Source organism: Staurois parvus, unplaced genomic scaffold (genome assembly GCF_062004578.1).
Source record: "Staurois parvus isolate SC_StPar_1 unplaced genomic scaffold, SC_StPar_1.0 ptg001608l, whole genome shotgun sequence".
NCBI classification, from domain to species: Eukaryota; Metazoa; Chordata; class Amphibia; order Anura; family Ranidae; genus Staurois; species Staurois parvus.
In genome coordinates, this window is record NW_028319404.1 from 44467 (window position 1) to 63039 (window position 18573).

Genomic DNA, 18573 nt, shown 5'->3' on the forward strand with positions numbered 1-18573 from the left:
AGGGCAGCGCGCTCAAATGCAATGATTGGCCAGTCTCGCTGCCACTCACATCCTGATAGCCAGTGATTGGCTGTCAGGATGTGTGTAGGCGGGGCAGCGTGACGAACGTGAGAGGAGCTAGGCTCCTCTCACAGTCCGCCCTGAAGACCGGAACGGCGTGGGAACACGGCGAGAGGAACGCGCGGAGCAAAAGTAAGTGAATTGACACAGGGGGGACTTGGCTTACTACTTGCTACTTACTTACTACTACTATATGAGGGATGAATTAATATGGGGGATGAATTACTATAGGGGGGATGAATTACTATGGGGGATGAATTACTATGGGGGATGAATTACTATATGGGGGATGAATTAATATAGGGGGGATGAATTACTATAGGGGGGATGAATTACTATAGGGGGGATGAATTACTATATGGGGGATGAATTAATATGGGGATGAATTAATATGGGGGATGAATTACTATGGGGGGATGAATTACTATGGGAGGATGAATTACTATGGGGGATGAATTACTATATGGGGGATGAATTACTATATGGGGGATGAATTACTATATGGGGGATGAATTACTATAGGGGGGATGAATTACTATATGGGGGATGGATTAATATGGGGGATGAATTACTATGGGGGGATGAATTACTATATGGGGGATGAATTACTATATGGGGGATGAATTACTATGGGGGATGAATTACTATGGGGGATGAATTACTATGGGGGATGAATTACTATATGGGGGGATGAATTACTATAGGGGGGATGAATTACTATATGGGGGATGAATTACTATATGTGGGGATGAATTACTATATGGGGGATGAATTACTATATGGGGGATGAATTACTATGGGGGATGAATTACTATATGGGGGATGAATTACTATATGGGGGATGAATTACTATATGGGGGATGAATTACTATGGGGGATGAATTACTATATGGGGGATGAATTACTATGGGGGATGAATTACTATATGGGGGATGAATTACTATATGGGGGATGAATTACTATATGGGGGATGAATTACTATGGGGGATGAATTACTATAAAAACTTATTGAAACTAAAAACAGTGTACCATCCTATGTATTTTCAGTTTTAAAAATGTGGCTCTCAAAATAAATTTCAATCGTGGTTTTGGCGAGATTTGGCTCAGTTGAAAAAAAAGGTTGCCCACCACTGATCTAGGTGGAGGGGAGTGTTTGATGTACTAGCAGATTTAGATAAACTACCAAATTGAAGCCGAACACCAAAAATAACAAACTACTAGTATGATCACCAGGTGAAAATAAAGGAAGGAAAGCCTAAAATAGAAAACGAATGCAGCCATCACATCTAAGAATTAGTATCCTTCAATTTATTAAATATTTGCTTTTTGGGTTTAATACTGCTTTAAGCTTTCAAGATATGTCGCAGATTTTCTAGGTCCTGAACACAATATTTGCAAAAAATAACATCTTAAATCTGATTGGTCTATGGCCACACCCAAACCCCCTGTACTGTCAAAACTCTGTACCTCCAATTCATACTTACTTTGCCCTCATGAGGTCCTGATCTTTCAGTGCCGACCCTTGAAGGTAGATAACACGCTGAGACCACAATGGTATCTGGAGTACTCGCCGAACCTGAATATCCATCTCCGTTGGGCATAGAATAACAACATAATAATCCTGAAAAGGGATGTAAATGACAAACAGAAAAACAAAGGTAAACAAAAATTGTATCTATAGCCTAAGTCACTAAAGAGGTTAGCTGGTCATATACAAAATTATCGGTTTTGTTAAATCATCTTCCAGTGCTGCCAGCGGCTTTTAGTGTGCTCTTTTCCTGCCCAATGTTTCTTCCCTTGACTTTTTCATTTTAATGTTTGTGTAATCAAATATTTGGTTATTTTGAATGGGTTACATGGAATGATTCTTGAAAGGTCAAACCAACCAAAACCGATATTGTCTTTGGTGGATGGTGGTTTAAACCACTTCACAGCTACTTATATCTCTAAAGGGAATCTACTGGTGAGATCTCCTGGGTCAGCTCACTTGCTGTGGTCATCATGAGGGCTTCCACCATACTTTTACTTATTTTATATTGTGGAGAATGCAAAAGGAAGAGACTAAACAAACAGGTGGACAGAAACAGTGTCAGGAATTAAAGCAAGAAGATCTCACTGTTGGACTATCTAAGACAGTGGTTCTCAACCTTCCTAATGCCGTAACCCTTTAATACAGTTCCTCATGTTGTGGTGACCCCCAACCATAAAATTATTTACCCAGTAATTATAATTCATGAGTGTCGTTTTACCTCCAATACTGCTGCATTCAACACAGTAGCTGCTTTTAACAGAGTAGCTGCTTTCAACACAGCAGCTGCTTTCTACACAGTAGCTGCTCTTTACACATCGGAAATATGTGTTTTCTGATGGTCTTAGGGGACCCCTGTGAAAGGGTCGTTCGACCCCCAAAGGGGTCGCGACCCACAGGTTGAGAACCACTGATCTAAGACATAAAACAAGCCAGGGGCTGACTTGGCCCATTGGGCTCTCCCTATAACTAAATGGGTGGACCTAACCATTTAATCCAGCATACATTTTTAAAAAAATGCGAGTTTATTACAGTATGACTGTAGTATCAGTAGGCTATTGGCTCCCTTTCACAGTGCAGAGGCCATACTTGGTACCTGAAGCCGTGGATGAGCATAGAACTCATTCAGAAAGTCCATCAGCAGGTCAATCTTCAGGGAGCTAACACAGAGGACTACGTGTTTCTCAGTCTGTGCTCTGTGACGGCTGTAGTTTCCCCCTGATTTTTGCCTCTCCATCCAAAGGTAGACCAACTCCTCAAACTGGCAGAAAATAAAAATCGAATCAACAACCAAATAAGAAAATGAAAAACACAGAATTTATAGTTTTTTTTCTGCAGAAAAAAATCCAGCAGTGGATTCAGGCTTCTTCCTGACAAAATAATGTTTTCAAAGTAAAACTAAAACTGATATCTTAGATATGGGTGAACTACAATGGACTAAATCACCCCCAACATCTCTTGAGGATATCTCTTAACCTGACAGACATTTAAAGCAGTATTAAATGAAATTAAAAAAAATGCTACCAAGCATGGTTTGTATGACAGATGAGACCCTAAAGGTGTTTTCTACCATAAATGCTTCTCCATGCCTGTCAGCAGTAAGGTATATGGAGCCATGTACACGCAGCTCAGACTACATTTATGGCATCCGCTCTGTGTTGTGATGAAGTGACTCTAGTGTGCACTTGTGGGAGTAACATCATTACGGCCTAGCCATTTAAGTGGCCGAACAGAGCAAATCCAGAAGGAAGACCGGAAGAAGATGGAAGCACCCGAGCACTGACCGAGCGCAGCATTGGAGGGCTTCATTTGACAGGTAAGTCTGTTATATTGTGCTAGTGTGCAGTGCACATTGGTGGATTCACTAAAACTGGAGAGTGCAAAATCCGATGCAACTGTGCATGGTAGCCAATCAGTTTCTAACTTCAGCTTGTTCAATTAAGCTTTGGCAGCAAAACCTGGAAGCTGATTGGATTTTATGTAGAGTTGCACCAGATTTTGCACTCTCCAGCTTTAGTAAATAAACCCCATTATGCCATAAACCTGGAGGGGGCCCATTAGAAAAAAAAAATAGTGGATTTTAATACCACTTTACGTTTCTGCACTTTTAATAATATAAGGAGCTCTTAGAACAAATAAATAAATGCAGTAAGATACGTATTGATTTAAAAAATCATCACTATTGCTAATATAGGTGCAGAAAAGATGTATTTATATTGATTTCCCTAAACCCTCTTCACAGTAGAAATCAGATTATGATCAGAAGGCTCTGTGTTGTACACCAACCTGGCTCTACTGAATTGCATAATGATGCCAATCTAATACATTTTCAGACACTAGGGAATAATGAGAGAGGTGTTTAGGCACCTTATAGATCCACAATACCATAGAGGGCATCCTAAGTGATAACATGACACTTGTTCATTGCCAAGTGAGATGCTGATTGCCTGCTTAGATGACACAGAATGATAGGACAATGAAAACTGTTGTCACCCTGCCTAACTATGCAGTGTGAATCACAAGCCTGGTGGAACAGAAGTACACATTTTGGCATGTAAGATAGATCTCCTATTCTAACCCCAGAAACCACTAAACAGCTCATCCACTCCCTCATCATATCACGACTCGACTACTGCAACTCCCTCCTCACTGGCCTGCCTCGCCGCTGGCTATCCCCGCTTCAGTCGATCCTGAATACGGCTGCCAGACTCATTCACCTTTCCAACCGCTCTGTCTCCGCCACCCCCCTCTGCCAATCCCTCCACTGGCTTCCGATTGCGCAACGGATCAAATTCAAAATCCTAACGCTGACGTACAAAGCTGTCCACCATACTGCCCCGAACTACATCACTGACCTAATATCCAAGTACCGCCCAGCACGCACACTCCGCTCCTCACAAGACCTCCTTCTCTCTAGTTCCCTGGTCTCCTCCTCCCATGCCCGCCTCCAGGACTTCTCCAGGGTGTCACCCATCCTCTGGAACTCCCTGCCCCAACCCATCAGATTATCACCTACTCTCCTCTCCTTTAGGCGCACCCTGAAAACCCATCTCTTCAGGGAAGCCTACCCCACCCCCTGCTAACTTGCCGACCTCCTCCACTCTTCCTACCACTCCATCCCCCACAGCTATTTCCTCCTGTGCCACCACCCCCTCCCTCCTAGATTGTAAGCTCGAAAGAGCAGGGCCCTCGATCCCCTCATGTTTTGCATTGTATTGGTATTGTTCTGTCACATGTTCTGTCCCCCTTTGTAATGTACAGCGCTGAGCGAACTATTGGCGCTTTATAAATACTGTATAATAATAATAATAATAATTCTGCTGTGTATCCAGAGGTTTGCATATAGTTCCATTTTAAACTTCAAGCAAAACACTGAATAAATTGGATAACCATTTCTTTTATGGTATTAAGTCCATTTACTTGAGTGTATTTGTTTCCAGTGGTAATTTCATTATTGAAAGCTGTCTGTTATTCATTCTCCACTTCATTTATTAAAATCTCATTTATTACTTCACACCTAAGAAGGGCTTGGTAATATCTCTAAACCATTCCATACTCTGAATAAAATGTATGATCGATTTTAACATTTAAAGGGAGCAGTGGTTTTGAATAAATTTTCATTATTCAGTATGGTGGACAAAAAAAAAAAACCAAATATATACTTTTTTTCTTTTAATGAGAGCATAAAAATTATGGCATGATAATGGTTTTCATCTTTTAGCATTCAGCTAGAATTTTAGGCTCTTTTGTAGCTCCTTTTTTAACTTTTTAGCTCCTTCATGTGACTGTTTACAGAGCACAATAGCTCAAACTGAAATGTGCACTGAATATGTCAAAACTGTGGCCCCAACCTCATCTCTATCACCACCTCTTGTATACATATAGTAAAAAACTGATTTATAAAACTGATAACTTTTAAAACTGACTCCAAACCATTATAGTTTCCCTTAGGGCATAATAGCCAAATATAGTGCTATTTTGGGTGGGCTAAGAAAGCAGGGGAATAAGCAGGTGTTAAGAAGTTGGGAGGGGTTCTGTCAGCATCCTACAATCATGAATAAACTGGCTATAAGATGGTTAGAAGTCAGGAAGCCATTTGACTTTCTTCTGCAGCTGTTGGATCCAGTGCTGATTTTCCAATCGCATATAAAAGAATCAAAATCATGTTCACAAGTTAATTTTCCTTTCTACTGTACTCTAGCCTGAATAGTAAACTTTAAAATAAAATATTAAAATATACAGTATTTCTCATTATGGTCCCTGCCAGTGAGAGAAACAGTAAGCAGTCTTGATCCCGCAGGAGATTATACTCTAAAACGTACAGCTTGGGTATTGGAGAAGCAGAGTTATTCAGAATAAACAGTGGCAAGTTTTCAGTGTTGGTTTAAATCTGTCGCCCCTGGGTTTAGCGTCTAGAAAATCTTTGCAATGCTATGTTATGCCTGATGGACTCTCCGACATCCAGTCAATACAAAGGTGTCAGGTTCTGTACCAGAGCTCCATCCCAGAGGACAGCGTATCTTTCCGAAGACTCTACAACCTTTGTCATCAAACTGTCCATGTAGAAATGAAATGTAACAAGGAAACCTTCAGAAGTGACAGAATTTTAGCCAACGTATTCTGAAGTTATTCACTTGTTGGTTTTACAGATAATAAGGGGTTTCTGTTCTTAATGGTTAAGAATGTTCCTCTTTTACCTTTTGTGGGGGTAGCTGACAAGTCTTGGTTCATCAGTGTTGCTGCTGCCTGTTGGTACTCAAACTTTGACTCCTTGTCACAGTCAAGGGTCAGGCTCAGAGGCCAGCAGGAGAAAGGGTCACACAGTAACCAACAAGATGAATACACAAGCAGATCCCCCTGGCAAGTGAAGCAGGTTCACCCAAGGTGGAGGGTCTACGCACTAACTGGTTTTCATGAGTGCTTCTGATGGTGGAGATGGATTTCACAATGTGCTAGTACCAGATCACAGTCCACAGGATCACCCCACCAGGAGGTGAGTAAGCAGGAGTCTTGTAAGAAATGTAGCAGGTTGGGGAAGCGTAGTTGATGAATAGGCCAAAGGTCGATAATGAGTGATAGCAGGTTGGGTTTAGGCAGAAGCAAAATCAATGAATAAGCCAAAGGTTGTTCATTAATGAGTGGTAGTGAAAAAATGGACAGGTATTGACTGGAGCAGAGCACAATAATCTGGCAAACAGGAAGTTCAGAGATATGGCTTAAACAGAAAGTTCATCGGAGAAGCATGGCGTTCAAGGTTCAAAAGAAACAAAATATAAAGTAAGGTTGTCCAAGAGAGCTGCCCAGCAGTTCAGGTGGCACAGTACAAGGAGCTACAGATAGACGCAATAGAGGTCATGGGTTCAGATCTGGATTCTGACACTCTTGTTGGCATTTTGATTGTATTTCTGGTCTGTCCTCTGGATTAATTTGTTCATTTGTCTGCTGCACAACTCGCTTGTCTGCTGCCTTGACCAGCTGTGTTTATTAACCATACTTCATTTACTCATCATGCATTTCAGTTGAATGCAAAGACGTTTACCTTGTGAAGACTAGATGCTTCTTAAACTCCACATCTCAAAGGAACATATGCCTACAACTGATAATGTAGACCCCATGATGATTCTATTCCAGGAGTTGTAAAGCTTTTCATGAAGCAAAATGCATAGTGTTTCCAATATAAGGTCAAACTATAAGAATGGTAGCTCAAGACAATGAACAAAGGGTGAGGATCTGACATCATAGGATATCTTTTTCCTCAGCAGTTCTGTGCCATTGGGATTGTTATAGGCTGGAAACCAAGGCTGAACAGAAGTTTTTCTTTAAAAGTTTGCCTCCAGCAGTGAGAGGACAACACAGGGTAACTATATATTTACATAAAATATTCATTGTTTGTAGTTTTGTGTTTCAACCATAGTTATCCTTTAAGATGCTTTAGCAATTTACAGTAAAACTATAGTATATTGATTGTTTTTAAATAAATATGTCAAGTAGATTATCTTAATGTTAATAATCCTATCAATGCGTGTCAGTATCAGTCAGAGGTTGATTGACAGGCTCCCTGCAGACTCTAATGATGTGAAATGCCTATAATGCTCCTGGAAGCCACAGAGCATAAGATCTTTTGCTTGGGTCCAGGTCACATGGGGGGGGGGGGGTCTTTGAAGAATCATTTTTATTCATGCATTTTTATTCATTTTTATTACTGAAAATAATAATTCTGACAAGTGCCCTACCATAAATGTTCATTTAAATAGGATGTCTGCCTTTAGACTATGCTGACTATTTAGGTGTTAGTCCTAATATTAGAGTCAGATGCATTAAATTTCACCACCAACCAAGACAGAACGTGTACAGCTTACCTGAAGTGGTAACACCACAAGTGCCACACAGATCATGATTACTACTAGGAGCTGAGATGGCCATATCTTAGGAGTGACATCTCCATACCCCACAGTGGAGAAAGTCACAATACAGAAATAAAATGACTTGAAGAGAGAAAGATTTTCCCCAGCTCTTTCCAAATGCTGAATGCCGCACATCCTGAAAAAAAAAAGACAGTTAGCTTTTTCTACTACCTACTAGAAAAAAGATTAGTCTGTTTCTTTAATAACTTAAACTAATTAGTTGTTAAAGCTGAACTCTGAGAAAAATCAAAACTTACTCTTGTAGTGGGGCTCTCCAAGCACTGCAAATGTTTGCTTTTGTCTAGGGGGCCTCTGTAGCCACTAGGTTCTCCACCACTCCAGGTTGTGGGCAGGCCCTCAGCATCCTTACTTACAATGCAGTTCTGCTGGTTCTGCATTGTACATGATGACGTCTGAGAGCCTGCAACCCATGGAGCAGCAAAGAGAAGCAACTTTGGGTAGACCAGTTGTGCAGCTGGGGAGAAGCATGTGAGAGTGAAGAATAAGGTAGGTATAATTGCTTTGTATGTTTTCCCTAGAAAAAAACAAACATATAACCTTTGCAGGGTGTGGAGAACCCAAGGGCAATTGTTTTTACTTTTCCTGCTTTAACAGACATTATTAAAGTGTAGCTGAAGCCAAACATTGTTGTTTGTTTTGAATGGAGGGGGGTTAAATTCCAATTCCTTGTCAGGTATTATATCAGTCTGTGGCCTCTGTGGGGAGATTTCCCTTCCCTTCCTATCCCCGAAACAACCTTGCCATCAAGAAAAGAAGTAGGAGAAAATCTCCACTGGGGACACAGAAATCAATGGGAATCTGAAAAGATCCTAGCTTACCATCTGTAGGCTCTTAAAATAAAGTCTGTATTGCTGTCTGTGTTCCTGTTTGTGATTTTCCCTCACTTCCTATTTTAGTATTGCCAGGACACGAAATAAAGGGGAATCCCCCCAATGGAGTCCATGTAATTAGTGTTATTATGAGATATTAAGCAGGTTTAAATTAGGTTACCTAAAAGTGTAACTTCACTCTCTTAATCAACATTTTTAATCCTTATTCTGCTGCATTAGTAGATGGATAGCAAAGTATATAATTATTACTTGTTTTAAACTTTTAAATTTCTTCAGTTACTTCCTGGTTTCCAAGCCTGGGCAAATGATCTCATACATCCCAAGAGTCTCCAGGAGGGGAAAAGGGGTTTTCTCAGCTAAGCATACCCTCCTGCCTGCAAACCTGAGCTAAGGGCAGATGGATTCCAGGAAGTGAATACTATATGAATCATCTGCCCTTACTTAAGATGGCTAGGGAAGGGGGTTTCAAAATGATTTCTTAACAAAATAAAGCATGGAGACATGGATGGATGGGTGAGTTTACATAACATAAGTGTATCAAATAGCGTTTTTGGTTTGTGAAGCTCAGATACAGTGCAGTTCCTGAAAAGGGAAGTTCTGCTCACCCTCCTCTACCCTCTTCCTCTACCACTTTTGTTTCTGGCAATGGGTATTTCTAACAGGTACCATTTCCCACTTCAACTTTTCTCACTTAGGTGAGCAGAACGGGAGTTTTCATCCTCCCCCTCTCGAAAAAAAAACTCCTGGGATCACATGTCTCAGGAGACTGCAGTACCATTCAAAAAGAGCAGTCCGTCTCAGGCATGTGCAGTGGGAAGCTAGCATTTCAAACACCAGAAAGTCACAGCTGGCTTCCCACAAGCAAGATGGCGGCACCGGGGACCCAAAGACTATCAAAGAACCAGCCTGGGTTATGACAGCTCTAGATTCCTGAGTTGGTAAGTGCTTGTATATTAAAAGTCAGCAGCTACAGTATTTTTAGCTGCTTACTTTTAATTTCTTTATTACTGACTGAAACTCCCCTTTAACGTAATGCAAAATAGGAGTGCCTAGGCACACTCACATACCAGGAAATGTACTGCTAGTTTGTCAGAAGAAGTCCCAAGACAAAAAATGTATTTCTCAGGGTACTGTTTAGGCACACTCAACATTACTACATTTTCCCTATTTACACAGCAAACTTTCACTTTTTGAGTTAAGTTCCACTTTAAAGCATGTATTAGCAAATGTTTGCTAAAATCCTTACCCTATCTGGAGAGAAATGGAAGAGTAGATTAAATAAATGACAATAGGCAGGACAGAGGATTATAAAATGCAAATTATAAATAGTATTTGCATGAAAAAGTAGAGAGAAAACAGGCAGGAAGCCAAAGCTGTATGATAGACTGCATGAGTCATGACTATTGTCTTGGTACTTTTTTAAATCCAAAAATATGAAGGCAAGAACAGCAAAGCTGTGGTCACGCTGCAATGTGATGCCGTCACATCTCCAATCTGTTTTATTAGGCTATGATTACCTACTCATAATAAGGGCCATTGTCAATTGTATGGTGTGACTGCTGTATGGCAAAGTGCGTCAAAACTGGGTGGAAAAAAAAAAGGGTCTCTGTTCTATATATATGTCCATCCTACAGAGGTATTGTCGCACATAATACGGAAAGGCTATTGTAATATTATAATACACCATAGGTATTAATTGAAAGATCGGGGGTGTGAATTGTGCACAAAATAATACACAAAAAGCTAAAGTTGGGATAATAATAACCTAAAGGACAATTCAGACAATAGCTATTTATGCCTATATCACATTCAGATATACTGTAGAATATGTAGCACCTTCCTAGATAGGTGCTAGGAGTAGGTAAATTTAGTTCTGGTTCACTGTATTAAAAGGGCGGCATTTATATTGTTAGGTAAACTTAGTTTGGTTCACTTAAATCAGTGTGGCTGTTTGTGATTGTTTAAGTCTGTTCTGTGATTCAAAGGCTGCAAGTTTAATTACTCCTCCTGCAATCTAGAATTCACTGGAAGGTTCCGGAACATAGGTGTGGAGTAAGGCAAATGGGCAACATGAATATTTATACTGTATTAGACAATCCCTGGTGGAGTGCACAGATGGTTGCTAGGAAGGTGTATAAATAGTTTGAGACTTGGAACAGAATGGTCTTGTCCCTGCAGAAGAAATCACAGCCTAAGGGGACCGATTTTCCCCTAGGACCACCTGTCATGTGTTTGCTGATCATCACGGTACCAGCTGGGCGAGCTGGGGGGCCTGGTTTTGCTGGAAGTTGCTGGAGCAGACTGAGGGGGGCTGTCGTCTGTGGATCTATGTTGGCATTATAGGGAGAATGTTTTGGAAGGCATTGGAAGGAGGCAACCAATCATCTGAAGATATTTGTGAGTACAGACAGTTGTGAGAGATCCGAGAGGCGATTTGCTGTTGCACCCCTCTGGTGTTACAGAGTCATCTGTGTTTAAAGGGGATGTAATGTTCAGTGTCCTCAAGAACTCAGTCTATTTAATTCTTAGTGAAAGGACTTGGACTGTCCAGAGAGGAAGAATAATCAAGCTGCTGCTACAACACTTAGTCCATCCCTTTACTTGTGCAAAGACTGAGCTCATAGTTCTACAGAAGAGAAAGTGTGCTCTGATGTGTACATAGTTTTGGAATATCAGTTCCCTATCCCCATCCAAGTTACCCAAAAATAAAAACACCAAAAATAATACCCCTGGACTGTTCATTGAGCCAAAGAGTGACTGTGACCATGTGCCTGGCTGAGGGACAACTACTGGGAAAACAAACCTGGGAATCCTTCTAGTGGCTTCTATGGGGGTAGCACTACATATATATATATATTTTTACTCAAAATTATCCAGAGATTTGCTGGTCAGGGGTTGTCTGGAGAAATCACAGAGTGCCCATAGACATCCAAATGTTTGACGCTGACATTTATTTCCAACAGTTATATAGTGCTGATGTATTAAGCAACAGATTTACATACAGATTCACAGACAGTTACATGAATCTGTGGGAAAGTTGCGTATCTGTTGGACAGATGAGAGAGATTTCTAATGAGTGTCTACTAAACTCTCTATGGATATTACTAGCTTCTGCTGCAAAAGAGATGAGGAAAAGCATGTAATCCTTGTTGTATTTTGAGGCCATCATGTTGCGTCAGGCCTGGAGAAGTTATAATTTTCTACTCTTTTCAGTAATGTTTACAGCACGCTGAGACAGTAATTGCGGTGAGGTCAGAGGCGGGATGCAGCAATACATAGAATTAGCCGCTTACAATATCACGCCAGGAGCTAGAGGCGCCACTATAAAGAGACCATTTCTGGGGTGGAATTTAAAGAGAATTTACAGAGCAAGCTATTTATTTTATATATGTAAAAATTTTTAAGTAAAACAGGCATAACCCTAGGTGATTTATACTGAGCACGTGATGAAAAAAATACATGATAAACATTACATTTTATGGATACAGTACTGAAGCAATCAGTAGATCCAGAGATATTGGCAGCAGAAGTTGTGTTCAAATGATGACTGTTCATTGACTGCGGTGGGCCACTTACCTTGAGTAGTATACACATCTGTGGGGATTTACTAAAACTGGAGCATACAGAACCTGGTACAGCTGTGCATAGTAACCAATCAGCTTCCAGGTTTTAATTGTCAAAGTTTAATTGAGCAAGCTGAATTTAGAAGCTGGTTGGTTGCTATGCACAGCTGCACCAGATTCTGTGTGCTTCAGTTTTATTAAATCCCTCCATTCTCTTACTGTTTATTAGGGATGGGGTTTGAGTTTGTGGAAATATAGTGTTCACCATGAAATCTTGCTTTTCACAGTATGTCAGTATAACTAAATAGCCAGATTTGGTTGTTAGGATGCAGGCAGCCATCAGCATACTATTCCTTTGCATTCCAGGTTGTTTGTAGACACGCCAATGGGCATCCCGGGTGATATCATTGACCAACTATAGTAATTTGATATTCAACAGTCAACCGAGGAGCAGCCAGTGGCATTGTGGCAATGGAAGAATTATAGTGCGCAAGGTTGTCGTGTTTGTGTGGACCCTCTGTCAAGGCACTCTCCCAAGTTGAGGACATGTGGCCTGGTATAGTTCAGAAGAAAGGGGGGACATGCTTTTTGCCCTTCTCTTTCCTGGCCAGCTAGGCTGCATGCTCTGATAAGGGTTTGGCATGGATTTCTGTGGAGACCTCACCAAATTTTTTAAAAAATTTTCATGTGGGGTCCAGCTTAAAATCCCCACCAGTGGCCTTAGTCATGGCTCCCAGGATCCCTGGAAGAGCGGACAGATGTCACCCTCCTGCGTAAGCCTCACCCACGCAATATCTCACTGCTACATGCTTTATCTCTAAGAGGTGACCATGGGGCAGCGCCTTACATTGACAGGTGAGATCCAGCCTGGAAGCTCCAAAACAATACAGTACATTGTGGAAATAAATTTTAGATTGAAATAAATTGGCACATGAGATGCAGGAGAAACGTTGAAATGATCAGACTCTTACACTGAAATGATTGTGGAACCTTTAGAAGAGTGATTATGAAAAATAGAGTTGAAGGTGGAGTTTTAATATCTATAAGCACCTTAATAATGAAAGAGAGGATGTGTTTAAGCTGTTATGATTCACTGCATATTTAAAGAATTGCTATAACAAAAAATATTGTATTCTGGTAACTCTCTGCGTGTGGTAAATACCTGCAATGGTTGTATCCACTTTTGCCTTCCCACAGCACATTTACTGCAGGGGGACAGCAGCTCCAGGCTAAGCGACGGCTACGGCTACATTGTGGCTTACTTCCTAGTTTTTGGGCATGCTGCACATGCCCTCTGCTGATCTGTACTGTGACTTGCCACAGCACGAGTCTGTCAGCTGCTTACAGCCAATATTTTGGCTGTGTACCTGCTGATCGGCTGTGGCCAATCACAACACATACCTCAGTGTGTTTGTAAACAGAAAATGCAGGATCTGGATGATTTCTTTCTCCATGAGCTCTTTTTGTTCAGGGAGAGCAGCCAGCTAGATTCTGTGTGAGTGCAAGCACAGCATATACACTTGCATACACTTGTTTGACACATGTATCCCCTTGATTGCCCTCCACAGTTAACCCTTTGATTGTCCTATCACCCAGCCAGTACAGTGACAGTGTACAGTATTATTACTGATCACTATACTGGTTTCACTAGCCACATCAGTGTCAGCTAGTGTCCCTTCCAGCCAGTGTCCGTTAGCTCCAGATTGCCCGCACAGTTTCACAGATGCATCATAAGTTGTTGCTCACCGCCATTACTAGTATAGTGAATCAGACTCAAAGGGGAAGTGTGAGAAGGAGATTTTGGACTATGAGAGGGATGTGCGGAAGAGATCCTGAACTAGGAGAGGGGTGTGTGTGGAGGAGGCCCTGGACTAGAAGAGGGGGTTGTGTGTAGGGGGCCCTGGACCAGAAGACCTGGTGTGTGGAGCATAGTTCCTAGACTAGGATAAATGTGTGTGTAGTAGAGGCCCTAGACTAGAAGAGGGGGAATGTGGAGGCCCTGAACTAGAATAGGAGGAGAGCGAAGGCTTTGAACTTGAAGAGGGGGTGTGTGAAGGCCCTGGACTACAAAAGGGAGTGCCTGGAGGCCCTGGACTATGGAAGAGCATGCCTGGGGGCCCTGGACTATGGAAGAGGGGTTTAGGGATATCTGCACTGTGGGGGAAGATGATTTGTACTGGGACAAGGGGGTAATTTTGGTTGTACATTACACACTCCTGACCTCTGCACTATAGACACATAGGGATATTTCTCAAAACAGGAGCAGCCAGAATCTGGAACTGTTGTGCATGCAACCAATCAGCTTCTATCTTTCATTTTTAAAAGTTGAAACTGGTTGGTTGCCATGTACGGCTATTCCAGATTCTTTCTGCTGCAGTTTTGATTAATTCCCCTTACAGTGTGTTACATTTCATATGCCTGCTATGTGCTAGGTATGCCACTGAGTTATAGAATGATTGCTTACCCAGTGAAGACAAGGCACAGAAGAGTGCAGATCAGAATGATCACCTGATTGAACATGGCAGACTGCGTCCTCTGAATAGCACGGTGAAGGTCATTCTGAAAGCACAAAATTAATATAATTAGAAACCATTACAATTTCTGTGCAATAGGTGCTGGGCCTTGTGGTTTCCTGTCAGAGTGTTTGTGCTTTATTGTAAGGCCCCTCCTTCATACCTCTACATGGCTCCTCATAAGTGTCCAAGCTGGAGAAATGCAAGAATTATGAAAGTGAACAGGACAATGATAAATAAAGTCACAATTGCCCTATTAAGATAATCTGACAACAAACATGCTTATATTTACTACTGTTTAAGAGATGCAAAACTAAAAAATAAGAGTAATTTATTCAATTTGCACTTATCACAAATAGCAGCAAAAAATTAATTAGAGTGAATGAAATGATCATAAAGTCAGAGGGGTGGGACATGTGTCTCCTAAAGAATTCCAAGAAAAGGATTTTTCAGTAAGTACAAAAATCCTGTTGACTTTTTCTTTCATTGGAGAACACAGGGTACAAGAGAGATGTCCAAAATCAGCTAAACACAGCAAACAAATGCTAGCCATCCAATACAGCAGTGTACAACTGGGATAGCTTTCTAGCCAGTGTTCCATTTTCTTTTTAGACCCATACTGACTATCAGGTACTGGTGATGGGCTAAACACCCCCCTGTTCGGTTCATGGTCGAACGTTCAAACCTACCAAAAGTTCGACTGCGAACTTCGAACAGGGACAATTTACTGATCGGTATCTTACCACATCTGAGTATGACGTAGGATACCGCTCAGTTACTAAAATACCACATAAGTTTTATTATTAGGTCAAGTGGTATTTTAGTAATGAAACAATCATTCATGTTTCAGCTGTCAGCAGTATTCCCTGCTGACAGCTGAATGTCAAAAGAATTGCCAGCATTGCCTGACAATTAAAAAAATAAAACCAAAAAATGGCATGGGGTCCCACCTCCCATCCATACTAAGCCCTTCGGGTCTGGTATGGATTTTGAGGGGAATTCCCCCCATGCCAAATTATTTTTTTAAATGGCGTAGGGGATTCCCCAAAAATCCATACCAGACCGTTCTCCGAGCATGCAGCCCAGCATGTCAGGAAAGAGGGGGGTGCTCTCCATCCTGAACCATACCAAGGCACATGCCCTCAACGTGGGGGGCGCTTTGGGGTAGGGGGGGCTCCTCCCTAAAGCACTTTGTCCCCATGTTGATGGGGACAAGGGACTCTTCCCCACAACCACTGGCCAGGGTTGTGGGAGTCTGCAGGCAGGGGGCCTATCATAATCTGGAAGCCCCCTTTAACAAGGGGGCCCCCAGATCCTGCCCCCCCCATGTGAATGAGTACCGCTACCCATTCACAAAAAAAAAGTGTAGTGTAAAAAAATACAGGAGACAGTCTTTGATAAGTCCTTTATTAAAAATACAAATAACAAAATGTCCCCCAAAGTAAACCTGACATCAATCACGATGCCCAACCCGAAAAAAGGAAACAAAATCCGTTAAGCCCTCGACGCTGGCTCTCGCCATCTGACAGCTGCTCCGCGATGTTCTTAAATAGGGTGCTGAGGCCCAAAGGGGTAGGATCTTTCCTGACCCTTGTGACATCATCATGCCTTGTGATTGGCCAAAGCATTGCACTTGACCTGTGGTCAGGTGCAATACTTTGGCCAATCACAATGCACTGTCAGGGCGCAGTGGATTGTGGGGTGCGGAGGGCAAACAGCCTGCTGAACGCCTGTACCATTCATGTGTTCAATGAACATACGAACGGCCCAAGTTCGATTTGAACATGCAGCCCATCATTATCAAGTACCAGGGGGTAGCAAGCACACACAGTGTGTACGCAATGCCTATACTCACAAGGCCCAAGGACAGAATGGTAGCCTCCTTCCAATCCCTCCTGTGGTATGAGACAGAGCTTTGGCAGATAGATCCTCTGTCAGCATACTGCAGAACCAGGGTCATTCTCTCTAACTTCTGCCCTCAGGTTGACCACCTGAGGCCCTCATGGCAGCTAGTGCCAGGTGATGCAAACCTGCCTCCAGCCTGGCTTGGTTCAGTCTTCTCCCGGGATAGACGCTTAACCTATGTGCTCACAGAGCATAAATACCACTCCCAGCATGCAGTGGGGCCAGCCTCCCCTGCAATTGGCCAGGGCTGTATCCATATTCATACTGCCCATCTGCCTAGTTCCCTCCCAGATTCTGGAAGGCTCTCATAGCTTCCGAAGGTGGGCAGAACTCAAGGCAAACTCAGCACCACCAGAGCATCATGAGCAGACCTGACTAATCCATCACAGCACTTTATTAAGCAGAGAACCCAATTAGATTTTCCTAACAGTCTCTCTGTTAAACAGAGAAACACAGCTATGCTTAACCTAACTATCCAAATCCTAGCACCCAACTAGGAGGGTGCTACACACAGATAGATGAACATGTGGAAATTGGAACTATGTGAGACACACTCTGTACAAAGGTGTTTACCAGGAGATGTAACTGGTCTTTGGAAAAGAATCACAAGAAGATAGATCTGAACTTTGATGGTAATCAGAGCCAATTACTGATCTACACTGGACTAGGTGAAAGCTGAGGAAGCATCACACAGCGTACCTCCTGGGATGGAAACTCCTTGCTTCATGACATGCAAAGTAATGTTTCCAGGTGTGATGGCAGACCTCGGATGCTTTTCCTAGCTTTTTAAGAATGTGGGAAAAACAGAATCAGAATCACATAGGCCCCTATCTTTTAGGGCTTAGGATTTAACAGCCATGGCCTTAAAGCCAACAATCGTTAGGCTGGCTGGTAAACCTTGGGTGTTTTTGAAAGTAATTTATTTTCTTTTTGCCTGGATGGATGGGTGAGTGTGCTGTGATTATTAAAAATAAATCAATTATTAAAAATAAATAAAATTGCGTTTTTGGTTTGTGGTGCTCAGATGCATTGTTGTTCCACTTTAAGCTGTAAAAGGCAGATACAGACTGGCACGGAGACCACTCACACTCCTATAGCAGATGATGCAAGTCCAAAAAGGAGGGTCACGCATCACTGGTATCATCCACAAGAAACTTTATTGGAGACTGCTGAACAGAACATGGTTCTGCCTTGGTGTTCTGTCTGAGCAGTCTCCATTAATGTTTCTTGCGGCAGATACCAGCAGTGTGCGACCCTCCTTTTCAACTGGCATAGAATTGTATTATTCTCATAATAATTCTAAGCAGATGTCCAGTGCACTCTACCCCCCTTACATCAGATGTACAGTCCAAAGAGTGACAGTAAAACTGAAGGAAAGAGCTAGCTGATGCTAGATGTCCTCCAGATAGGAAAATAAGCCGGGTCTATTTGCCTTGCTGCAGCTTCTAATGCACCTTGTGAGAATCTCGTGGAATGGAAGACTGGAGTTCAGCTTTAAGTTTACAAATCTCTTTGAGGGTATTTTTAAAATCCTTAAAAGCTTTTTGAAATTTCAATAGTTTGGCTTTATAGAAAATCAGCAGTGCTCTCCAGACTCAGGCAAAAAGTTTCTTTCCACTTCAGACCTCATTACCACCCTGGGATATAATCAGAGCAGCAAGTAATTCTGAGTGGTGCAATCAGGAGTCATCTGCTGCCATTGTTGGACGGGAAATAAAAAAAACTGAAGAGAAACGTTAAAATCAGATT

General features: G+C 42.0%; 1 protein-coding gene across 1 annotated transcript in view; it reads right to left on the bottom strand.

Moving 5' to 3' along the window:
• LOC149435113 (potassium channel subfamily T member 1-like) overlaps window positions 1-18573 on the bottom strand; it is a 97728-nt gene that overhangs the window by 40539 nt on the left and 38616 nt on the right. Inside the window, exons 9-12 of the mRNA XM_089663000.1 lie at window positions 14871-14965; window positions 7948-8128; window positions 2685-2849; window positions 1545-1681 (exon numbers count right to left, since the gene is read on the bottom strand). Of these exons, the coding sequence (XP_089519126.1) occupies window positions 1545-1681; window positions 2685-2849; window positions 7948-8128; window positions 14871-14965 (578 nt within the window). The remainder of the gene's footprint in view (window positions 1-1544; window positions 1682-2684; window positions 2850-7947; window positions 8129-14870; window positions 14966-18573) is intronic.